Genomic DNA, 24,647 nt, shown 5'->3' on the forward strand with positions numbered 1-24,647 from the left:
AGCGCCCCTCAGGAAGATCTTTGAACACTAATTTGACCCACTCAACATGCTTCAAAACTCACCATATTTGACACACTCATCAGGACCTGCGAAAATTGTCTTTTGATAAAAAAAACCGAACCCCAAAAATCAAAATTGCGCTCTAGCGCCCCCTAGGAAAAAAAAAAAACAGACTGCCTGTAACTCCCACTAGGAAGGTCGGAGAGACATGAAACAAAAACCTCTATGTAGGTCTGACTTAGACCTAGTTCTCATAATTGTATGTCTTCGGGCTAAAATCAACAGGAAGTTTGCAAGTCCCCCTTCAAAACAAAAGTTTTGTAAAAACCGGTCACCTTTTTTCAAACATTATCTCCTCTGAGTGCGTTTGTCGTGTCGGCTTCAAACTAGCACAGGAGATAGATGGAACCCTTCTTATCATAAGTTGACCAAAGAGTTTTAATTACTGCTCCTGTTTGGATTTTATGTGCCATCAAAGTCGGTCCCGTCCATCGCTGCTTGCAGCTTTATTTTCCAATTATTTCTGAAATCCCCGAACGCAGCACTGTTAGCCCTGCTGTTTTGTGTTAGCATTTAGTTAGCAATGCTAACTTTTTGAGTGCTAGCCTACGTGAGGACAAACTAGCTGAAAACATTTAGCCTCACTTCAATATTGCCGGAGGTTCAACCGGTCGCTAAATGTGCAAATGGACGTCGACGAGTGTGTTTTATCGGCAGCCAGGGCCGTGTTGGAGCTGGCGGAGCGGGAGTGGCAGCCTCTGTCTGAGGCCGAGCTGGAGCAGCGCTTGGACCAGACCGTGGAACAGATACTCGAGGCGGAACTCATTAACAAAGTCAAAAGTTTGCATCAGTCAGAGGTTTATGTGACAGGAAAGCCGCATGAAGCTGATGTGCAGCTTTCACAGGCGGCTGATACTACTGCCGCTGCCCGGGAGAGAGTGGAGGCAGAGCGGCCACAACAGTGCGATGTCGCCGTGGAGGAGACAACCGCAGTCAAGGTCAGCTACTACTTTAATAAAAACTTGGACACTTTTTGTAACAACTTAAATAACGTCACGTCAGTAAATAATGTGGGTTCAGAGAACTCGGGACTTAGTTGAAAAATAGTGTACATTTGATACAATCAATATGGCGACCATTCTTTTTTTTTGGTTATGTCGCAAATGCCCGGATCTGTGGAAGTAGAATTGTCTCACATCGACTTTTTATATATATATATATATATATATATATATATATATATATATATATATATATATATATATATATATATATAATCAGTACATATGGATATATTAATACAAATACAAATGTGATATACAAATACAAAAATAAATTGTATAAATAAACGCGTATTTCTAATTATATTTTTGAGATTTCAAAATATATACAAATAAAATTTATAAATATAAAATGTGACATACAAATAAAATAATTTGTATGAATAAACATGTATTTGTAAATATATTTTTGAGATTTGAATATAAATATGCTTGATTTTGTATTGAATTTGCATATGTGGATCGCTTTTTTGTAGAGATGTCCGATGATATCGGACTGCCGATATTATCGCCGATAAATGCTTTAAAATGTAATATCGGCAATTATCGGTATCGGTTTCAAAAAGTAAAATGTATGACTTTTTAAACCGCCGTTGTACGGAGTGGTACACGGACGTAGGGAGAAGTACAGAGCAGTTGCGTCTCCCAGTCATACCTGCCAACCCTCCCGATTTTCCCGGGAGACTCCCGAATTTCAGTGCCCCTCCCGAAAATCTCCCGGGGCAACCATTCTCCCGATTTCCACCCAGACATCAATATTGGGGGCGTGCCATAAAGGTACTGCATTTGCGTGCCGGCCCAATCACATAATATCTACGTCTTTTCACACACACAAGTGAATGCAAACCATACTTGGTCAACAGCCATACAGGTCACACTGAGAGTGCCCGTATAAACAACTTTAGCACTGTTACAAATATGTGCCACACTACCCACACCAAACGAGAATGACAAACACATTTCGGGAGAACATCTGCACTGTAACACAGTGCAGATGTTCAGAACCCCTTGTAGCACTAACTCTTCCGGGACGCTACAATATACACCCCCTGCTACCCCCCAACCCCGCCCACCTCAACCTCCTCATACTCTCTCAGGGAGAGTATGTCCCAAATTCCAAGCTGCTGTTTTGAGGCGTGTTAAAAAAAAATAATGCACTTTGACTTCAATAATAAATATGGCAGTGCCATGTTGGCATTTTTTTTCCATAACTTGAGTTGATTTATTTTGGAAAACCTTGTTACATTGTTTAATGCATCCAGCGGGGCATCACAACAAAATTAGGCATAATAATGTGTTAATTCCACGACTTTATATATCGGTATCGGTTGATATCGGAATCGGTAATTAAGAGTTGGACAATATCGGATATCGGCAAAAAAGCCGATGTGTCGATGAGACATTCCTCCCACAAACCAGATGCACAAATAAATGTGACCTACACATTCCCCTGAACAACCAGCAGAGGGCACTGCGGTAGTGGTGACATCAATTATGGTATTTTGAGAGGTAATTATTGAAGTCGGACATCACTGAAGGCCTTGGTGGGAAATGCACGGCCCGTCACTGGTATATTTATATTACAAACTTAACCGATTTTTGAACAGGGTTCGTAAATTGAAAAGTTTGTATAGTGAAGCAAATACGCCATAAAAAAAACATCCATCCATCCATCCATCCATTATTGCTACAATAATAAAAATTAAAAAAAAGTACAATCCACTTAGAATAAATTATTATCGTCAAACGTCCTCTCAGGAACTGCTTCATTGGCTCATTAGAGGAAAGAAACGAGCAGACAGAGAGAAAAAAGACAGGGGTTTGTCGCTGAACAAGAGGTAGTCTACGCCGCTGTGAAACAAGTCCACTTTGGCTTCTTTTTCCAGAAAAGTCCATTCTCATCACAACTAAAACTTGCTGTTGTCAATCTCTCCAATACGAGCAAGCACAAAATGACTGCCAGCGAGACAAAATGAATGGCTGAAGGGTTCAAGACATGCTTGTCACACAGATGCATACTTGGCGTGGTCTAAGTGTTTGTACGGTTTTGATTTGTTTTATGCCGTTTTTTTGTCAAAACATAGTTTTTTATGGCGAACACACAAAATATGCAATAATTTAAAATATATTTTAAAGTGGAGTCTTGAATAGGTCAAATAATTCATAATAACTTTGATTTTAATGCACTCACTGTCCCCTCATTGTCCCCCCATTGTCTTTTATTGTCCCCCATTGTCCCTCATTGTTCTTTATCGTCCCCCATTGTCCCTTATCATCCCTTATTGTCTCCCATTGTCCCTTATTGTCCACAATTGTCCTTTATTGTCCCTTATTGTCTCCCATTGTCCCTTTATTGTCTCCCATTGTCCCTTATTGTCCTTTATTGTCCCCTTATTATTCCTCACTGTCCTTCATTGTCCCTCTTTGTCCCCTTATTTGCCCTCATTGTCCCCTTATTATCCCTTTTTGTCCCCATTGTCCCTTGTTGTCACTCATTGTCCCTCACTGTCCCTTATCGTCCCTCATTATCCCCTTATTGTCCCCTCACTGTCACTTATTCTTCCCTTATTGTCCCCCATTGTCTTTTATTGTCCCCTCACTGTCCCTTATTATCCCGTCATTGTCCCTTATTGTCACTCATTGTCCCTTATTGTCCCTCATTGTCTTTTATTGTCCCCTCACTGTCCCTTATTGTCCCCTCATTGTCCCTTATTGTCACCCATTGTGCCTTCTTGTCCCCTTTTTGTCCCTCATTGTCTTTTATTGTCCCCTCACTGTCCCTTATTGTCCCCTCATTGTCCCTTATTGTCACCCATTGTGCCTTCTTGTCCCCTTTTTGTCCCTCATTGTCTTTTATTGTCCCCTCACTGTCCCTTATTGTCCCCTCATTGTCCCTTATTGTCACCCATTGTGCCTTCTTGTCCCCTTTTTGTCCCTCATTGTCTTTTATTGTCCCGTCACTGTCCCTTATTGTCCCCTCATTGTCACCCATTGTGCCTTCTTGTCCCCTTTTTGTCCCTCATTGTCTTTTATTGTCCCGTCACTGTCCCTTATTGTCCCCTCATTGTCCCTTATTGTCACCCATTGTGCCTTCTTGTCCCCTTTTTGTCCCTCATTGTCTTTTATTGTCCCCTCACTGTCCCTCACGTACCTTCAGTACATCACAGCTGTCCTTCAGGGCTCCAAATCCAAGTTCCCACTGACGGGCCGGGCCCGCTTGTCCTTGTCCCAAACGGTCCCGCTGTGCCTCGCCCTCATGTCGGAGCGCGTCAGCTACCGCGCCTTGTCCCGCCACTTCGGCCTGGAGAAAGGGAACATCCACCGCATCTTCTTTCACTTCTGCCGGCGCGTCAACTCGCTGCAGGAGAAGCACATCCGCTGGCCGGCGGGTACGTCTTTTAAAGTATAGCCCGATATGACGCCGCGGGTCTCATTTGTGGGACTTTGACTCCGCAGGAAGCGAGGCGGAAGATGTCCTCTTCCCGCTCTTTGAAGGGGCCGACGAGGAGCGGGCCCAAGGTTCTTGTGTTCCCCGAGTGTTGGGAGTTCTGGGACACACCCGGATTCCCGTCAGGCTGCCGGCAGGGAAACACGTCGTGCCGCAGGCCAAGAGGATGAGGAAGGAGGACCACGGTGACTCTTGGCTCCGCTTGGAGCTAGTGTGTGACCGTGCGGGACGCTTCCTCCACTGCAGCGTCAGCGAAGACCAGAACACGGACGGCGGCGTCGCTCTGAGCCACAAACTCCAGCGGAACCCCGTGACTCCCGGCTCGGTGCTGCTGGCCCGGGTCGGCTACCCGCTCACCGCTCACATTTTAACGCCGTACGCCGCGGGAAGTCTCGGGCGGGGAGAGAAGCTGCTCAACGCCACGCTGGAACCGCATTTGCGTATCCTGGATCAGGCCGTGGCCGACCTTAAGGCCAGGTTCCAGAGACTCCAGTGCCTGGACATCGGGAACTGCAGCCGAGCGCCGGCCGTGGTCTTGACCGCCTGCGTGCTCCACAACCTCCTGTTGGACATCGGCGACGTTGTCCGAGGACGAGTTGGAGGGGAGGACGTTTGGAGCGAGGAGGGCGAGGGAGTGGAGGAAGGTGTACGCCAACGAGACGCCATTGCAGAAATGTTACGTTCTCAAAGCTCCTGGGAGTAAACGTCTATTTGTGTGACCATCTTTTTTACAGTGCAATAGATTTTTACACCAAATTACTGTGAATTAAAAATTGATTCCACTGTTATTTGTACAGTAACATCATGGCGACTGAGCTGCGAGTATTTTATTGTAAGATCAGATTTATTTTTAGTAAACTCAAAAATTTGAGATTTTACAGTAAAAAAAACAGTCAGCTTCGTCGCCTAAAATTTTGCTTTTTGTAACATCTTACTGTAATTTTTTTAATTGGTTCCACTATTAATTTTACAGTAAAATTCTGGCGACCGAGCTGCCATTTATTTTACCATAAAATTGAGTCTTTGTTTTTACAGTGCATTACTGTAAATATAATTTTAAATTCGATATTACATCAAATTACTGTTATTTAAAAATCGATTGCACTGTTATTTTTACAGTAAAATTATAGTAATTGAGCTGCAAGTATTTTATCGTAAGATCATATTTTTTTTCACAGTGAACTAAATTTTTTTGAGATTTTACAGTAAAAAACTGGAAGCTCAGTCACCTAAAATGTTTTTTTTTTAACATATTACTACAAATTTAAAAATTGGTTCTACTATTAATTTTACAGTAAAATCCTGGCGACTGAGCTGATATTTGACCATAAAATTGACAGTCTTTGTTTTTACAGTGCATTACTGTAAATATTTTAAACTATGATTTTGCACCGAATTACTGTGAATTAAAAATCGTTTACACTGTTATTTTTACAGTAAAATTATGGCGACTGAGTTGCGAGTATTTTACCGTAAGATCTTTTTTTTATTTTTACAGTGAACTGTAAAAGTAATTTTAAATAGAATTTTGCACCAAATAACTGAATTAAAAATCGATAGCACTGTTACTTTTACAGTAACCTTTGTGTGTATATGTTAAACCACACTGTAAAAAACAAAACAATGTGGGGGTTTTACTGTTAAAAACTGGCAGCTCAACCGCTAGATTTTTACTGTAAAAAATTACGTTGGTTTTTACACGGAAGTAATGTAAATTGAAAATCGAGTCCACTGTTTTTTTACAGTAACATCATGGCGACTGAGCTGCTAGTATTTTATCGTAAGAGCTGACTTTTTTTTTTACAGTGAACTGTAAAAAATTTTTTTTAGATTTTACAGCAAAAATCGCCTAAAATGTAATGTTTTTTAACATATTATTGTAAATTTTAAAATTGCTTCTACTATTAATTTTACAGTAAAATTCTGGCCACCAAGCTGACATTTGACCATGAAATTGACAGTCTTTGTTTTTACAGTGCATTACTGTAAATAGAATTTTAAATAGAATTTTGCTCCAAATGACTGTGAATTAAAAATCGATTTATTTTTTACAGTACCATTTGTGTGCACATAATAAACCACACTGGAGGTTTCACTGTAAATAAAAGTGCTAGCGAAATTTTTACTGTAAAAATGATGGTGTTTTTTTACACGGAAGTAATGTAAATTGAAGATCGATTCCACTGTTATTTTCAAAGTAACATCATGGCGACTGAGATCTGACTTTTTTTTCACAGTGAACTGTAAAAATGTTTTTGCAGTAAAAAAACTAGCAGCTCAGTCATATAAAATGTACAGTGTTTTTTTTGCACATGTTCCTGTCAATTTTAAAATTGTTTTCACTATTCATTTTACGGTAAAATTCTGGCGACTTAGCTGACATTTATTTGACCATAAAATCGACAAGTCTTTCTTTTTACAGTGCAGTACTGTACGTAGTATTTTAAACCCAATTACAGTTTGATACCAATATTATTGTTACAGTAACGTTATGGCAACTGAGTTAGTATTTTACTGCAAAATATGACTTTTTGTCAGTTTTTACTGTGAAACAAAAGTCCTCAGAATTTTCACCTAAAATAAAATTGTCAGTGTTTCTTACACTGAATTACTGTAAATTGAAAGTCTATACCGCTGCTATTTTTACAGTAACATTATGGGGACTGAACTGCTAGTATGTTAACATTACTTCTGACTTTTTTTGTGTATTACGGTAAAAAAAAAAAAAAAGAGTAGATTTTACAGTAGGACTCCGGCAGCCCAGTTGCCGGGATTTTACTATAAAATTAAAATTAAAAATTAAATTAAAAATGTATACGATTTTTACAGTAACATTATGGCCACTGAAATGTTAATATTTTACCTTTTACATATTTTCAATGTTTTTACACAAGTTACTGTGAATTTAAAATCAATACCAGTGTTTTTACACTATTTTGGCAACTGATATGCGAGTATTATACTGAAAAATCTGAATTATTTTATTAAAGTGAACTGTAATTTTTAAAAAGATTTTAAGTAAAAAAAAAAAAAAAAAAATTTAATTTCACTTTACAATGTTTTTTTTTTTTTACACAAATTACTGTAAATTTGTAAAATTTATTTTATCATAAAATCAAGGTTTTTATTTTTGCAGTACGTTACAGTAAATGAAAAAACGTCACCACTTATTCTTACAGTTCTGGTGACTGAGCTGCCAGTTTTTATTGTAAAATCTACAGTTTAAGTGTACTGTAAAAAAAAAAGTAAAATACTGACTGCTGAGTTGACAGAACTTAACCATAACATTTACAGTGGTTCTTGCACAGAAAACTGTCAATTTAAAATGGATACCACTGTTATTTTACAGTAACCATGAATTGATTAACGTGGAGCCCGACTTAAACACGTTGAAAAACTTATTGGGGTGTTACCATTTAGTGGTCAATTGTACGGAATATGCACTGTACTGTGCAATCTACTAATAAAAGTCTCAATCAATCAATAACACTATGGTGACGGAGCTTCTAGTATTTCACCATAAAATCTACTTACTTTTTTTGTGTATTACATTAAAAAAAAGTAGATGTTACCATAAAATTGATGGTGGTTACACTGAATTACTGTTAATTCGGTACCATTGTTATTTTTATCATGAAATGCTGGCAACTTATTTTTAATCTATGGTGGTTTTTACAGTGCATTACTGAAAAAAGAAAAAGTTTTTTTTTGTAGTAAAATTCTGGCAACAGAGGTTCCAATATTAGCATAAATGTAGCGTGTTCACAGGTCAGATTAATAGTATAAATTAAGTTGATATTCAACATGGGTGCCACATATTAATACAAAAGTCACTTTTAATGCTTCCAAATGTAGATTTCAACAAGTTGCAGTTCCACGTTTTACCCACTAGATGGCAACAAGTATCGCAAAAGCGTCTTCAGTCTGAAAGCTTTGACCGTAATGTTTATGAAAGATGTGAAAAGCATCCTTTTCAGCGAGCACGCTGCCTTCAAAAAGCTTGTTGACGTTTATCGCCGACAGCGTCTCGGTGTGGAACTAACGGCCATCTTTGCCCACCTGAGAGTCTCTCTGAGCCAGGCTGGAGATGGCCTGGGCTAAGTTGTTGAGGGCCTCGATCTTCCTCTCCTCCAGGGCCTTCTGCTGGGCCCACATGTTCAGCTTCCTCTCCTGCAGCTCCATGTACAGCTGCAGGACGTCCTGCGGAGGCCGCGGCGGCGGCGGTGGGCAAGGCGAGGCGGCGGGAGGCGAAGGCAGAATGGGCGTGAACCTCTTGCTCGCCGCGGCTTTTCCCGCCTCGGTCCCGCTCAGCTTGGCCCGGCGCAGGGCGTCCATGTCCTCCCGGTTCTTGCCCAGGACCTCGTGCATCCTCCTGAAGAACTCCCAGTGGACGCTGGCCTCCCCCAGCCTTTTGGCCCTGGCGGCGTTCTTCCTGTAGGTGGTCAACATGTTCCGCCACTTGAGGTCGCACTCGTAGGACTTGACCCAGACGTCCGCCCCGTCCCTCTCCCTCAGCTGAGCGTTCACCTTCTCCGCCACCGCCTCCCACAGTTTCTTCTTCTTGCACACGGGCTGCTCGAAAGCCTGGTCCATTTCTAGTCGGATGTTGACCAGGTGCCAGGTGGCCAGCAGGGTCCAAACAAACTCTGAAGGGGGAATAAAAACATGTGATTGGTCGATAAATATTAGACTTATTGACTTCCTTTTTATTGTCATTCAAATTTGAACTTTACAGTACAGATAAGAACGAAATGTTGTTGCATTAGCTCATTGTAATGCAGAATAAAAAAGCAATAAGGTGCAGATATAAATAAATAGGTTACTGTACAGATAAATATATTGCACTTTTTCATATGCATCCACGTTTATGGATGTATGTTATATTGTCTTTATATTCCAGCGAGTTAATCCATTTTGGGGGGAGTTGAGGGGATGATTACGATGCAAAATATATATAGCATCATATATCGAAAAATAGATCACTTTAATGAACATTTTCACACCCATTGGCAAAACTTGCACGTTTATTATGGATTTTGGTACTTCACTTCTCCAATATTAGCATGCTAAGGTTTTATGCTAGCATTTTAGCCAGTTTTGTTTCTTTATAAATCATGTTTTTTAATACTTAGCGCCATCGTAGAAGTATGTTAACTTCTATATTAGCATGCTATGTTTTATGCTAGCATTTTAGCCAGTTTTGTTTCTTTATAAATCATGTTTTTTTATACTTGGTGCCGTATTAAAATGTGCTAACATCTTATATATTAGCATGCTAACGTTTCATGCACGCGTTTGAGCAATTTTTGTTTTTTTAAACCTAAAAATAATGGATTTTGATACTTGGCGCCATCTTAGATGTATGTTAAATTCTATATTAGCATGCTAACGTTTTATGCTAGCATTTTAGTCAGTTTTGTTTCTTTATAAATCATGTTTTTTGATACTTAGCGCCATCGTAGAAGTATGTTAACTTCTATATTAGCATGCTAATGTTTTATGCTAGCATTTTAGCCAGTTTTGTTTCTTTATAAATCATGTTTTTTTATACTTGGTGCCAGAGGTGTGGACTCGAGTCACATGACTTGGACTCGAGTCAGACTCGAGTCATGAATTTGATGACTTTAGACTCGACTTGACAAAATGTAAAAAGACTTGCAACTCGACTTAGACTTTAACATCAATGACTTGTGACTTCACTTGGACTTGAGCCTTTTGAATTGACATGACTTGACATGACTTGCTACTTTCCCCAAAACCCAAAGATGAAAAAGTTATTCGGGAGCGCTCCGTATTTTTCATTGTGTACTTGTCTATCAGCGTTGCGTGTGTCAGCTGGTGTGGTCTCAGTACAACAGCCAATCAAATTAGATCTACTTTGTTTTCATCACACAGCATTCATCCAATCAAATTGCAGGACAACCAACGAAGAAGACATGTCCAAACCACACGCCAGTGAACAAAAAATTATACCTAAAATAATTTTGTTTGGGTATAAAAATTACGAGGTGGTCAACACAAAACGGTTTGCAGTATGCAACACATGCGGTTCGAAAATTACTGATGGAGAGGCAACAACTTCCAACTACGTCCGGCATTTGAAGTTGCACAAAGAACGGTAAGTTTTGAATGTAAGATAACGTTTATTGGCTAAGTAACGTGACTTTTATTTGCTGTGTAGTTAAATCAGTGAGGCTGTAAACTCACTGCTAACGTTATAACGTTATTGCAAACACGGGAATCTGTTGCAGTTCACTACCTTATTCATACTTTTTGTTCAGTGATTTTTTTTAAGCAGGGTTACGTAGTCAATATATCACACGTAACGTTAGACGGCGGTCAGCAGCACCGCGTATTTTAGCCACCTAAAAAAAGACAAAAATAGTAAAATAAAGGTCAGTTAAAATGTATACTATATTATGAATATGTGTACCGTTTTAGCTAGCTTTCTGACATACTGTTGGTTGTTTACCTCAGTGGTCCCCAACCACCGGGCCGCGGCCCGGTACTGGTCCGTGGATCGATTGGTAATTTTTTTCTTTTTTTCCCTTTTTTTAATTAAATCAACATAAAAAACACAAGATACACTTACAAGTAGTGCACCAACCCAAAACAACTCTCTCTCCCCTTTTGTTCTGGGCATTGAACATGAAGACTCTTCCTTCACTGTTCTGAGTGGCCATGAGAGTCTTGGCAGTGCCTGCCTCCAGTGCTCCAGTGGAGCGAGTTTTCAGCCATGGTGGCATCATACTACGCCCCCATCGTGCACAAATGACTGACAGACTCTTGGCTAATTTGGTCTTTTGCAAATGCAATGCAGCATAGGGCCCTGACATATAAAAAGTACAACTTTTTTGTTATGTTCACGTATGTCATGTTTTTTCAATGTTAACACTTTTGTACAAATAAGTACATTTGCACTTTATTTTTCAATGTGTTTGTTCTGTAAAGGAATGAGTTAATGTTTAAAATGACTGGTTAATAGTGCTATTATAAAGTGCAATGTCAGCACAATTTTCTTTCCTGCAATTTAAAATGCACTTGTTTTAATAAATAAATACAGCGTTTGAAAAGCATACACAATCTGTGTTAATATATTAGTCTGTGGTTAAAAGGACTTGAAAGGACTCGAAACTCAAAATGCAGGACTTAGGACTTGACTTGAGACTTTCCAGTCTTGACTTTGGACTTGACTCGGGACTTGCCTGTCTTGACTCGGGACTTGACTCGGACTTGAGGGCAAAGACTTGAGACTTACTTGTGACTTGCAAAACAATGACTTGGTCCCACCTCTGCCGTATTAAAATGTGCTAACGTCTTATATATTAGCATGCTAACGTTTCATGCATGCGTTTGAGCAATTTTTGTTTTTTTAAACCTAAAAATAATGGATTTTGATACTTGGCGCCATCTTAGATACATGTTAACTTCTCCTATGTTAGCATGCTAACGTTTTGTACTAGCATTTGAACTAGTTTTGTTTCTTTATAAATCATGTTTTTTGATACTTGGTGTGTGTGCTAACTTCTTATATATTAGCATACCAACGTTTTATGCACACATTTTTGCAACTTTTGTTTTTCTAACCTAAAAATAATGGATTTTGATACTTGGCGCCATCTTAGCTGTATATTAACTTGCCCTATGTTAGCATGCTAATGTTTTATGCTAGCATTTTAACTAGTTTTGTTTCTTTATAAATCATGTTTTTTGATACTTGGCGTGTGTGCTAACTTCTAATATATTAGCATGCTAACGTTTTATGCACGCATTTGAGCAACTTTTGTTTTTCTAACCAGAAAATAATGGATTTTGATACTTGGCGCCATCTTAGATGTATGTTAACTTCTCCTATGTTAGCATGCTAACGTTTTATGCCAGCATTTTAACTAGTTTTGTTTCTTTATAAATCATGTTTTTTGATACTTGGCGCCATCAAAAATGATGCTTACTTCTTATATATTAGCATGCTAAGGTTCTGTGCATGAGGTGGCGACTTGTCCAGGGTGTACCCCGCCTTCCGCCCGATTGTAGCTGAGATAGGCTCCAGCGCCCCCCGCGACCCCGAAGGTAATAAGCGGTAGCAAATGGATGGATGGATGGAGGTTCTGTGCTAGCATTTTAGCTAGTTTTGTTCCTTAAACTTAAAAATCATATTTGTTGATACTGGACGCCATAAAAGTATGCTAACTTTTTCCATATTAGCATGCTAAAGTTGTATGCTGGCATTTTAGCTAATTTTGTTTTTTTTCATACCTAAAAATAATGTTTTTTCATTGTTGGCGCCATCATAGAAGTATGGTAACTTCTTCTATATTAGCATGCTAACATTTTATATAAGCATTTTAGCTCGTTTTGTTCTTTAAACCCTAAAAATCATGGTTTTTGAAACTTGGCGTCATCATAGACGTATGCTAACTTCTTCTATATTAGCATGCTAATGTTCTATGCTCACAGTTTAGCTTGTTTTGTTCCTTTAAACCTAAAAATACTGTTTTTTATTATCTGGCGCCATCATAGAAGTATGTTAACTTCTTGTATATTCGCTTGCTAACATTTTATGTTAGCATTTTAGCTAGTTTTGTTCTTTTAAACCTAAAAATCATGGTTCTTGATACCTGGCGACATCATAGACGTATGCTAACTTCTTCTATATTAGCACGATAACGTTTTATGCTTGCATTTTAGCTTGTTTTGTTCCTTTAAACCTAAAAATCATGGTTCTTGATACTTGGCGCCATCATAGAAGTATGCTAATGTTTTATCCTAGCATTTACTAATTCCATTTGTATAAACCTAAAAATCATGTTTTTTGATACCTGGCACCATCATAGAAGTATGCTGACGTTTTATTCTAGCATTTACTAATTTCATTTGTATGAAACAATATGAAAAAACATCTGTTTTTGGACAATTGAGTGGTGGTTTTACTTTTTTGCTATATGTACTATAAATACAAGTACTGTCATATTTTTTTTTCAATCCGATTAATCACACTTTTGAATTTGGATTCATTGTGTATAATCACAGTAAATGTTTTGCTTACATTATTTAAAAATAACCTAAAAAAGACCCCAATATTTTGACACAAATGCAATTTTATAGTCAGAATGTCATACAAAAACATTTTTTTAAATGTTTTACTTGAAAGTACGTAATTAAAAGTATTTTCTAAACTCCTTTCAGGGTTTATGTTGGAGCAAAATTTGGCATTGCCCTGATCACTGACCTCATAAAAACCCACGCCGCCTTTCAACCGTTCGCCGTTAATGTAAAAGAGCTCAAAATAAATTACGATACCGGTAATGTAAAAAATAACTATAAAATCTAAATTAATTTCTGTGATTATTATGCAAATAGACATGATTAATGCAATATTTTTTTGTGCTAGAACATCTAATTATTTCTCTTCAACACTAAAAAAGTAGGTTTTGTTCTTTAGTTACATTTTTGATATCTCAAAATTAACCCAAAAACTGCACATGTAAACCAATCGTTTTTGGTTTTTATTTTTAAAAAACAATTACATTGAAAAACAGAGTTATTTTTTTGGTGTCCAAAAGCGATCTAAAAATGTTTTGTTGTATATTTCAAATAACAAAATAAAAAGCATCAGTTCATGGTCATCAGGAAGCGGCAGGATACAACACTTTGAATAGCAACTTCCGGTTGCGGTGTCGGAATATAAAAAAGCGTCTAGTTTGGTCCGTTTTTTAGTGTCTGATGACAAAAAATGTAATTGTTTGTTAAACAAAATATAAATCAAACCGTTTTTACATCTGGTTAATGTTATTTGACACTGAAAATGAATAATGCCCTATTTTTTAAATATATATTTTTGTTTTTCAAAGTAAAAGTCAATTAATCTAATCGTTTTTTGTTTAAGAATTCCCATCCATAGAAATAAAATATAACTGACCAAAAGACACACTGATCTCGGGGTCTGCCCACTCATCTTGCCTCCCTTCATCGATGACTCGACTTTGGCTAAAAGTGTGAAACTACTGACCCGCTTTTGTTTTATCGGCATCTGCACCGGACACTGCCGTTTCCTCTTCCTGTACACTCGAACCGTGTAGCACAATTGTTTCGACATCCTCCATATTGCTAACTCACAACCATATCGGTGAATGCGCTGGCGTCCAAACGATGTATCTACCGTGGAATTTAACAACGCCTCGAACGCAGGTTCTCGTATTGGGTAAAGAGGTGCCATAACTATGCGACCCACATTGTGGGAAATGTAGTCCAATTCACTGCACACGTCGTTGATTGTAATCGTTACTGTATGCCAAATGACTACAATCCCAAAACCCCCAAACCGTATTGTGCCGACATTGCTGATGGGATTGTAGTTTTTCCGACACGACATCGCTCAGAACGAAGCAAATCTGATTATTGTTGGACTACAACTCCCAGTATTCATTGCGCGAGCCATCCTCCCGGTTCCCTGCTTCATTCTCCGAGCCGCCCTGTCTTCTTGTTTGGCTAAAGATGGCGTTAGCGGCTAACACAGGCGATTGCTTTTTGTTACACACAAATTATTCGACAAGTGGCGGCACAGCATCGAGCGATCATAGCTTTGCCTCGTCACTTAACATGTGAAAATATGTTACATTTGGCGAACACACGTCAGGTAGCAAGAAAAACGATTGGCTGGCCTTCTGCGCGACGTAGGCCTGTTTTGCGGGGAGCAGAGCGAAGCGATTGGAACTTCATTTCCCATCAGCCACTGCGGCATCAGGTGGTACAAGATATGTTCCCATGCCGGGACTTGTAGTTTTATTACCATGTGAAACTTGTAAATACTGTATAAATTAATATTTGACCCGTTTTGTTGATAAAATGACAATTTGATAGCAATGCACCATGTTTGGGGGAATGTTTTTGTAAGTTAAATCAAATTTATAAATACAGAAAAGACTAAAGAACCATGGCTGCGTCGACCCTGCAAGCCGGCTGGAAGCAATCTCCACCATCTTCCAGGGAGGGATCTCCATCGTCGCCTGAATCATCTTTAAGCTGGTGTCTGGCCCACCTGTCCAAAGCAGCACCTGCCGCCAAACACCCGAGTCAAGGCAAAGCAGAGTCGGACGGCGGCAGAGAACTGGACAAGAGGTCCAAATTCTCTCAGTGGCGAGCTTTGGTCGCCATCCGGACGCAACACATAAAGGGCGACAAGGCGGGCATCACCAGATTTCGGACTCAGGAAGGTCTGCAACCCTTGTTGGACCTGCTCAGCCACCCAGAATTCTCCAGGAAAACTCTGGACCTGGCGCTTAGTATTCTGGCCAACTGCTGCACTGAATTAGAAACACGTATAGAGGTGAGATTAAATGATTGACATAATGATTGTATATTTTAAACATTGCATTTTCTATTGCAGGTTCGTAAGCTTGATGGAATAAATATAGTTGGTGAGTCTTCTTTTCAGACATTTCCATACAATTGTTGACGTACACATTTCATGGAGTGCGCTGGTGACAAATGTCTGTGCGTTCTCAGTGGACATCATGAAGAGGAACGTGGCCCAGGAGACCATCCAGAACAGGGCCGCACGGGCTTTGGGAAATCTGGCAATGGACTCTGAGAGCTCGGCGCTCATCCACTCGGCAGGTAAGACCACTGGGATTTACTGCAGACATCATAAATAGTGGGGAGGGGACCCTGGAACATTTTTTATCAGGATCATGCTTCAAACCCCGCTTCAAAAAGTTGTGCTCTACAAAACATACTCAATTTAATTTATTAACAAAAATACATTTTTGTGTTGTAGGTTGAAGTGTTTTATAGAATGTGCTCCTGAGTTACTGTTGCTGATCAGTTTGAATTCATTAGTATTTATTAAGTTTATTTAATGACATTTTCAGTGTCAAATGGCTTAAGCCGGTTAAAACAGGTTTAAATAAATATATATATATTTTTTTTCAGGCAAATTGATGCACTTTAAATCGTTTTTGTTACGGATAAGAAACAGTGTTAATAAAGGTATTGTTTGTTGTAAGTTGATTCATATTTATTTTTTCTTTTTATGTTTTTTAATGCTAATAATGATACAATAGTATGCAGAGGTGTACTTATAACAATTTTACAGACAAAAGATAGTATTTATTATGGGTGCACACATTTTTTTATTCACATTTAATTACATTTTCAGTATCAAATGGCTTAAGTCGGTTAAAAAATGTTTAATTAAATATAATTTTTTTATTTCAGGCAAATTGATGCACTTTAAATCGTTTTTGTTACGGATTAAAAAAGTGTTAATAAAGGTATTGTTTGTTGTAAATTGATTCATATTTTAATTTTTTTTTAAATGTTTTTTTAATGCTAATAAAGATACAATGGTATGCAGAGGTGTACTTATAACAATTTTACAGACAAAGGATAGGATTTATAATGGGTGCACACAAAAATGGATTCACATTTAATTACATTTTCAGTATCAAATGGCTTAAGTCGGTTAAAAAATGTTTAAATAAATATATATTTTTTTATTTCAAGCAAATTGATGCACTTTAAATCGTTTTTGTTACAGATTAAAAAACAGTGTTAATAAAGGTATTGTTTGTTGTAAGTTGATTCCTATTTATTTCTTCTTTTTATGTTTTTTAATGCTAATAATGATACAATAGAATGCAGAGGTGTACTTATAACAATTGTACAGACAAAGGATAGTATTTATTATGGGTGCACAAAAAAATCGATTCACATCCGAATTGCGATTCTTATTCATCCTGATTCTAAGTCAATTCATCATTTTCAAAAATCGATTAAAAAAAAATGTGGTAATAAGGATACAAAGTTATGCAGAGGTGTACTTATAACAATTGTATAGACAAATTATATTATTCATTATGGGTGCACACAAAATCAATCAATTTACTTCTGAATCACAATTCTTATTCATTCTGATCCTAAATCGATCTAAATGTTCAAAAAAACTGAAAATAAAGTGTTTATTTTTTATAAGAATCAATTATTAAAAAGATGTCTCCATGCAACCCGAAGGAGCTTTTTTAACCTTGTGACCTGCTTTGAAAAAGTTTCGTTGTAATTATTATACTAAATAACACATTGCAGGAATCGGTTTTAATCAAGAATCGATTTAGAATCGAATCTTCACCCAGGAATTGGAATTGGATCGAATCGTTAGGTGCCCAAAGATATACACTCCTACAATTTATAGTTGCAACAGGGGCTCGGGGGGGTAAAAGAAAATAATTGAGAAGCACTGGTTTATTGCAACGTGAATCAGACATCAAGTATTAAGAGATATCTGGTGCACTTGAATAAAATTGATTTAATCTTCCTACCCCCCCTCCAGGTGGCGTTCCTCTTCTCCTCCTCTGTGTGTCGCTGTCCTCTGCCCCGTCGTCCCCCCCTGCAGCTTCACCCAAAGACTCTTGTCCTAAACTGGAGTGCGCTCAGTCGGCCGCCCGCGCCCTCCTCTACCTCTCAGACACGCCCGCAAACCGCCTGGCGCTGCTCACCCAAGGGACCTTATCGGCGCTCGCCCCCCTAGTCGCTCCGGAATACCCCCAGGGTTTGCGCCGGGCGGTCCTCAGGACTCTCCACGAGCTCACCCGGGGGTGCGGCATGGAATGCGCCCGGGAGGTATCTCGCTCGGGAGTCCTGGCCCAGCTGGGCGTCATGGCGTCCGGCGAGGCCGGGACGCCTTTCGAGGAGCTGGCGCTGAAAACCTTGGCCAACGTGTGCTCTCAAGGCTGCTTGCGCCCCCTCGTGGGGTCCCTGGGGGTCATCCCTAGGTTCACCGAGGAGGTGAAGAATGACCAGCTCAAGTCGGGGGTATTCCTCAAGGCGTTGTGCTTGTGCTGCAAGGAGGCGGTCAACCGGGCCAAGGTGAGGGAGAGCGGCGGCCTGGAGGTGTTGATGGGCTTTTTGGCCGCCTGCCCGAGTCACCCCCTGTCCCAACTCGCCATCCTGGCCTGCGTGGACTTTGTTTTCGACGAGTCGGCCATGGAGCAGCTGCAGGAGTTGGGGCTGGTCCCCCTGCTGATCGCCCGTCTCGTGGCGCTCACCAGAGGGGAGGAGCCGTCAGCTGACAAGATGGACGTCGGCGCCGCCTCTAACTCGTCCCCCGCCGAGCTCCTGACGTCGGCGTGCTTCGAGTCCTACGACTTCCCGCCTCCTGAGGGCTACAGGAAAGAGGAGGGCAGCAGGGAACAAGGTTCATCAAGCTTCTTAAGTCTCAGGTAGGTGAATTAAAGTGCGCTTGTTTGCTCCGATTCGGATTCCTTATTTAACGTTTTGCGTCCAGGACCTGGCTGCTGTCTGAGGGAATGATCTCCTCTGAAGAGGACTTGCTGGACTCCTCCAGCAGCGCAGACGGGGAGTGGACGTCCTCGTCTCCTCAGACCTCCCCGAACCCCGACAGCCTCTCCTCGCTTAAAACCAGCTCGCCTTTCAACGCCGTTACCTCCTCTGCCTCCAAAAAAGAATCTCAGCCCACTTCATGGTCGCCTTGGAAAGTCAGCGAGCCTCCTCCTTTGAGTCCACAACCTTTCCAGAACAGCCCCCCCGCCAACACCACACAAACCCACCCGGTCTCCCCATCCAAGTTCTCGTCCCCCCTCAGAAGACGACATCGGGTGCACTCAGCGGTTGCAAAGGTCACCCTGGACACGCCTCCGACCGCGCTCCGCCCACTTGCGCTCCCCCACCCCTACCACCCCGAGCCGTGGACGCCGGAGTCGCCCATCCTGCTGCTGCTGTCGCGCTTTTCGCACGCCGCCGACCCGAGCCCGGCCTTGGTCACCTCCAGCGCCGTGTCCAGCCTGCTCCGCTACGTCTCGCAGCACAAGGACCCCAGCAGCCGCTGCTTCCGGCTGCTGTGCCGCCTCAGCTGCAACCCCAACTGCTTGCAGGCGCTGGTCCGCACTGGCTCTGTGGCGCTCATCCACCACCACCTTTGCCAGTGGGAGGGCAGGGCCAAGGGGCAGACGGAGCGAGTGAGCGCCAAAGTGAAACAACTCGGTGAGAACATTATTTCAACTATATGCTTCTCAAATAGTGGGGAAAGCCCCACTTTTTCATTCTTGAACGATACACAAGCCTGATACACACGCCTGCAGCTAGGTGGCAGCACTTCTCCAATTAAACAACAGTCTCAACTAAGAAATATTAGCAAGTATACATACATAACCCTTCAGTTTAACGGTAATGAGAATGTAAATTAGTGGTGTCCAAAGTTTGGCCCGCAGCTAATTTTTTAACAGCACATTCTATAAATACTTTTAAAGGAAAAAACTATTAAAAGCAGGTGAAATGTAACAAGAAGAGATACAATGGTGACTCTAATAAAACACAAAACTGCCATGCAGGCTGTTTTCTTTTTCTTTAAAACTGTCATTGCTCAAAAAATAATGAATCAATGTCAATGTTGTTATGAATTATTGATCTATTCAAGGCTTCAATTACTTTACACCAAATATTCCATTTTTAAATAGGGGAAAATATTGCATATTTTATGTGTTTGCCATGTAAAATAAAAGGCATAAAAGAAACAAATAAAAAAACATGAAAAAATAATGAAAACATATAATTGACATTTAGATTTGAAGCTGATCTCAAGACTTCAGTGTTGAAAGTTTTAAAAAAAAGACTAATTTGCAACACTTACGATTCCCAAAATCTTTTGTGGGATTTTTTTTGAACTGTCATTGCTAAAAAAAAAAATGAAATCAAATCAACAGTGTAATTATTTTTTGACCTATATAAGGCTCCAAATTATTCACATCAAATATTCCACTTTTAAATATTTTGGGGGAAACTATTGCATATTTTCTGTTTTTGCGATAAAAAACGGGGTTTCTTTGACAAAAAGGACATAAAACAAATGTTTTTTTAATTTAGTGTTGAGTAATAAAACAAATATAATTTTATGACTGAGACCCTTCCGGGTCCCTGGGCCCAAACTTGAGGGAAGCCCTAAAGTTGGAACATTTTTTTATTGGTTTTGAAAAATACACAAGTCTTCAGCTTGTTGGCACGTCGGAGCTGGTGCCAGCATCTCATAGAGTGGTTTGTACGGATACATTAAAAAAAAATAACGGAGATGCACTAACTGCAGAATTTCTGCCCTTTTGTTAACCAACTGTTATTGTCATGTATTAAAACAAACAGCATGTAAATGTTATCCTTCCTTTTTGGTGCAGGCGTGACTCTCCTCAATAATCTGCACGTCCAGTGCGAGTCGGGATTCGGGTCGGGGGTCCTCGCTCACGTGATGCTGTCGGGCTCCGAGTCGGACAAAGTCAACTGTGCGCTCTCTCTGCCCTTAATCAGCAGGTCAGTGAAAAGTCCTATTGAGGATGTCTAAAAATGACTGATCCTGGGTCAGTTGAACTGGACCCAAGTGTGGGGATTTTAGGGGCCTTTTTGTTTCATATTATTCATCACGCTAAAACCAAACCAATGTAGGTCAAGATATACTTAGCATTTAAAAATAGACATAAGAAGGTTTCAGATGACCTGGCGAAGATTTACATATTTGAGAGCCAAAATCGGCTTAGTAAAAACCACAATAGAGATTTTGCGTTACCTTTCCCTCTCCTTTGCTATAAACACATTATGATGGGACTATCTGTGTTTGTAGTTCTGTACAGTAGATGTCAACCTAACTTTGTAGCTATTTTTTAGCGAGTATCCAGACGCCTCTTGATTTTCTTTAAAAAAAAGCAACTGGCGACAAATGTAGTGATGTTTTTCAGGTCTTTTTGGAGACTCTAAAATGAAAACACGTATCACTCGTCTCAATGAGCAGTTGGTGCTGCTGTGCCGCGCCTTCTTACAGTCCTGTCAGGCAGCGCCGTGTTACTTGTAACTAGGGCTACAGCTATCGTTTATTTTAGTAATCGAGTAATCTATCGGTTATTTGAGTAATCGGATAAAACCAGTGTTTGGAAAATAACTTAAAAAATAATTCTAGTTACTCATAATTTTTCTAAAATGTAATTAAATTACTAATGGAATTACTCATTACTAATGTAATTACTAGGGAAAGTTATTAATGCGTTACTTTAAAAAAACTAAACTTCAAAGGTCTGGCAAATGCAGTTGAGAGATGATTCATGAGAGCAGTGTTTGTTTGTGTACCTTTTTAAAAGGCGGTGCCTGTTGCCAAGTGACGTCAGCGAGAGCGCACTCCGAGCAGAATTTTAGCACAGCTGTGTTTGTTAGCTTAGCAGCAGCAGTTTGCTCACAGGACGACAGCTCTGTTGAATCTTTTCACTGGTTTGTACTAGCACTAGTTAATAAAGAGATTAAATGTGCTCTGATGGCTGTCCTATCTTCTTGTCCACAAAGTGGGCATTGTAGGATTGCAAGCTTGTCACTTCAATCAATGATTTGTTGTTCACTATTCCCTCGTAGTAGTAGTTTGTATGTGTGCGTGCGTTACGTGTTGTTTGCTGTGTGATGTTGCCTCCTTCTATTTGATATCAAATTCATTTCGGTTTGGTGCTGGTTGTTACTTTAATCAGTAAAAAGTTACTTGTGCATTGAACTTGCTGTGCTTCTGATGCTGTCTTGTTGACATACAACCACATCAAAAATAGCGTGCCACGTTACATCAAACGTATCGGTAACTGCATTGTAAGGAACGTAAAAGTAGTTAATTAGATTACCCGTTACTAGTGAAAGTAACGCCGTTATTACAAACACTGATTATAACTCGTTATAGGTGTAAAAATTTACATGCACATGTGTCAGGGCCAATTATGTAAATTAGACTGTGATGTCACCTACCCTCATGCTAATTTTGGCTTTGTCTTATAGCAACAAGTCCCTTTTGAGGAAACTTCTCCTGGACTCTGGCGGCCTCCTCTTAGCCCTGCAGCCTCTCGGTTGCCACGGCGATGATGCCGAAGACCACCACACTGCCGAATGCGGGCGGCTGCTTTCCGCTTACACCGACGGCACCTCCTCGCCCCACGCGCTGTACTTCTCTCTCCTGATTGGGTGCTTGTCTCCGCTGGCGACCAGCATCAAATCGGAGCCGCCGAAAAGCCAGGTGGCGCGCGAAGCCGACACAACGGCGCCCCCTCCCTCCAAAAAGCCTCGCCGCGCCGACACGTGCCCGTACGGCGCCTCGGACTTTGACCTCCTCCTCCTGCTGGACGACGGGACGGAGATCCCGGCCAACAGGGCGGCCGTGGCCGGCCTGAGGAGCCCGGACAGGGTCGACTCGGAGTATTTCAGGGCCCTGCTGACAGGCGGATTCGGGGAAGCGCACGCCGACGCTGGAGAAGCCATCAGCATTAAAGACGTGAGCAAAGGAATGTTGGTTCCAGTGCTGCATTACCTGCATGGTTGTCGTCTGGCAAATAACGTAGACGCCTCAAGCGATGCGGAGGAAGGACAATGTCAGTTTTTGGACTCATTGGTACTCGAAGGCCTGGCTTCCTGTCAAACGGACACAGAGGAGCTGACCTTCCAGAAGACTCCATTAGGCGAGACCATGGCGGGAGCTTGCAGGTTCCTGGCCACGGAAATGCAGAGAGAGTTGGAGGATCTCTGCGTGTCCCGTCTCTTTTCCGCCGAGTCTGTGTCGCCCCCATCAGACGACAACGCAGCAGCGCCCTCTGCTGGACTGGACCAAGACCAGCTGAAGACTACTGAGGAGCACCTGGCTAACAGAACATCTGAGCTGGCCTTGACGTGTGCGGAAGTGCAAATAGAGAACCAGTCAGAAAATCCAACAAAAGGTTCCACTCACCAAAAAGAAAGTAAAAAACCAACACGACGGAAAATGAGCACAACTCTTAAGAGTTCAAAACCAGGTTGTGTGTCAGAAGAGTCCGGAATAAAAGAGTTAAAAAGTTCAGCCCAGCTCCTCAAGTCTGCAAACCAAGCGGATTGTCCGACTGCTTCCGAAAAAGGAGGCAGGAGAGGTAAAGGTGGATGCGCCGCCCTCCTTCCTCAGGTGTACTGGTTCGCTCAGCACTACAACTACCCGGCGCTGCGTCGGGCCTGTCTCACGCTGCTGCTGGGCTGTCCGGGCGGCGGGCGGCGGTTGTTCTTCTCCCCCCGCGAGACCGCGGACTGTCTGCGACGAGCGGCACAACAGGCCGACTGCGCAGACACGCTCAAACAGGATCTACTCGGTCTGGCTGCAGACGCTCTGACTTGAGACCATTGAGAGTCACGTCCAATGTAATACTTGTAATGCATGATGCTTTATTTTGGAAGCCTCCATTATATATTTTTTTACAAATGTATATAAATTACAGCCTGTCTCATCATGTCATAATTATATACTTCCGTTGACGTTTTTTTTTTTTTAAATCAGATGGGATCTGTCTGTGTTGCTCTGGTTTGAAGTCATATTGCTGATAGTACTAGGAGTATCAGGGTCACTTGTTATGTACATAGAGATCAGGTGCAACGACAGCTGTAGATTCCATCTGCCTAATACCATTTGATGCCACTGAAATATATAAAGAGTTATGTCACACCATGTAATGTTTCATGTTTCATTTAATTACAAAATGAGAATTCAATTCGAGCAAGGGCGTCAAACTCATTTTCATCGTGGGCCACGTCGCAGATACCAAAGCCCCTGGAGGGCCGCTTCATGATAATATTACGCAATTTCCTTTTTTTTTAATATTATCATTGTTTACTAACAAACTAATGGAAAACCTGCTTTGGAATCAAAAGTCAAAGTGACAACTTAATTTCAGCTAGTGTAGAACGTGTATGAATGCCACAAAGGCAAGAAATACAGTAGGAACAGGATTGAGAAGGCACCATTTGGTTTACCTGACACACGAAACGTGACAAATTGCGGGAGTGCACAGACCACAGCGTCAGTTGCTATGTCGAGTGGAGCTTTCCCTCATTTTCAGCAGACTGCATTGCAAAAATGATTAACCCCTCCTCTTCCTCTCATGCGAGATCCACCCAGGAATGGGGCCGTATGAATCCCTTTCCTACTGTAGCTTGTTGCAGCAAATAATATTGAGTTAAGAGCAGCATTTGCATACCTTCATGCTTTTTTCTGTCAAAATTTAGATACATTAGTCAATAAAATTTAAGCACATTCTTTCCAGGCAATTGTGGGCCACAAAGAATAATGTGGTGGGCCAGATGTGGCCCCCGGGCTTTGAGTTTGA

General features: G+C 40.9%; 3 protein-coding genes across 6 annotated transcripts; 2 read left to right on the plus strand and 1 right to left on the minus strand.

Annotated features, from left to right (window-relative positions):
* Positions 1-368: 368 nt before the first annotated feature.
* On the plus strand, positions 369-7,127 carry LOC133620126 (uncharacterized). Of its 2 annotated transcripts, XM_061981370.2 has the most exons (4): positions 369-840; positions 906-998; positions 4,219-4,450; positions 4,518-7,127. In XM_061981370.2, the coding sequence occupies exons 1-4, from the start codon at positions 679-681 to the stop codon at positions 5,210-5,212; spliced, it is 1,182 nt and encodes a 393-aa protein (XP_061837354.1). In that variant the 5' UTR covers positions 369-678; the 3' UTR covers positions 5,213-7,127. The 2 variants fall into 2 exon arrangements, with proteins under 2 accessions (XP_061837354.1, XP_061837353.1); XM_061981369.2 differs by having other exon boundaries at positions 369-998.
* A 630-nt stretch (positions 7,128-7,757) lies between these two features.
* Positions 7,758-14,951, minus strand: LOC133620128 (uncharacterized). 3 transcript variants are annotated; one of them, XM_061981374.2, is made up of 3 exons: positions 14,519-14,951; positions 9,037-9,155; positions 7,762-8,941 (listed from the first exon to the last, which is right to left on the minus strand). In XM_061981374.2, exons 1-3 carry the CDS (start codon positions 14,610-14,612, stop codon positions 8,501-8,503), a joined length of 654 nt encoding a protein of 217 aa, XP_061837358.1. In that variant the 5' UTR covers positions 14,613-14,951; the 3' UTR covers positions 7,762-8,500. The 3 variants fall into 3 exon arrangements, with proteins under 3 accessions (XP_061837359.1, XP_061837358.1, XP_061837357.1); XM_061981375.2 differs by having other exon boundaries at positions 7,758-9,155; positions 14,429-14,570; XM_061981373.2 differs by having other exon boundaries at positions 7,767-9,155; positions 14,519-14,922.
* On the plus strand, positions 14,388-23,989 carry armc5 (armadillo repeat containing 5). The gene is made up of 8 exons (XM_061981372.1): positions 14,388-15,253; positions 15,427-15,835; positions 15,896-15,926; positions 16,015-16,125; positions 17,837-18,725; positions 18,791-19,506; positions 20,688-20,820; positions 22,309-23,989. Exons 2-8 carry the CDS (start codon positions 15,443-15,445, stop codon positions 23,660-23,662), a joined length of 3,627 nt encoding a protein of 1,208 aa, XP_061837356.1. The 5' UTR covers positions 14,388-15,253; positions 15,427-15,442; the 3' UTR covers positions 23,663-23,989.
* Positions 23,990-24,647: the final 658 nt, after the last annotated feature.

The sequence above is a fragment of the Nerophis lumbriciformis genome, linkage group LG24 (assembly GCF_033978685.3).
Source record: "Nerophis lumbriciformis linkage group LG24, RoL_Nlum_v2.1, whole genome shotgun sequence".
Taxonomy (NCBI): Eukaryota; Metazoa; Chordata; class Actinopteri; order Syngnathiformes; family Syngnathidae; genus Nerophis; species Nerophis lumbriciformis.

Bases quoted from the DNA above. Each gene is read 5' to 3' on its own strand.
- LOC133620126 (XM_061981369.2), top strand. From the start codon at position 687: ATGGACGTCGACGAGTGTGTTTTATCGGCAGCCAGGGCCGTGTTGGAG. The intron at 999-4,218 runs GTCAGCTACTAC...ACGTACCTTCAG, and splicing joins AGGAGACAACCGCAGTCAAG to TACATCACAGCTGTCCTTCA. The intron at 4,451-4,517 runs GTACGTCTTTTA...TTGACTCCGCAG, and splicing joins GCACATCCGCTGGCCGGCGG to GAAGCGAGGCGGAAGATGTC.
- LOC133620128 (XM_061981373.2), bottom strand. From the start codon at position 14,612: ATGGAGGATGTCGAAACAATTGTGCTACACGGTTCGAGTGTACAGGAA. The intron at 9,156-14,518 runs GTCAGTAGTTTC...TTCCCCCTTCAG, and splicing joins TGCCGATAAAACAAAAGCGG to AGTTTGTTTGGACCCTGCTG.
- armc5 (XM_061981372.1), top strand. From the start codon at position 15,443: ATGGCTGCGTCGACCCTGCAAGCCGGCTGGAAGCAATCTCCACCATCT. The intron at 19,507-20,687 runs GTGAGAACATTA...TTTTTGGTGCAG, and splicing joins CGCCAAAGTGAAACAACTCG to GCGTGACTCTCCTCAATAAT. The intron at 20,821-22,308 runs GTCAGTGAAAAG...TTTGTCTTATAG, and splicing joins TCTCTGCCCTTAATCAGCAG to CAACAAGTCCCTTTTGAGGA.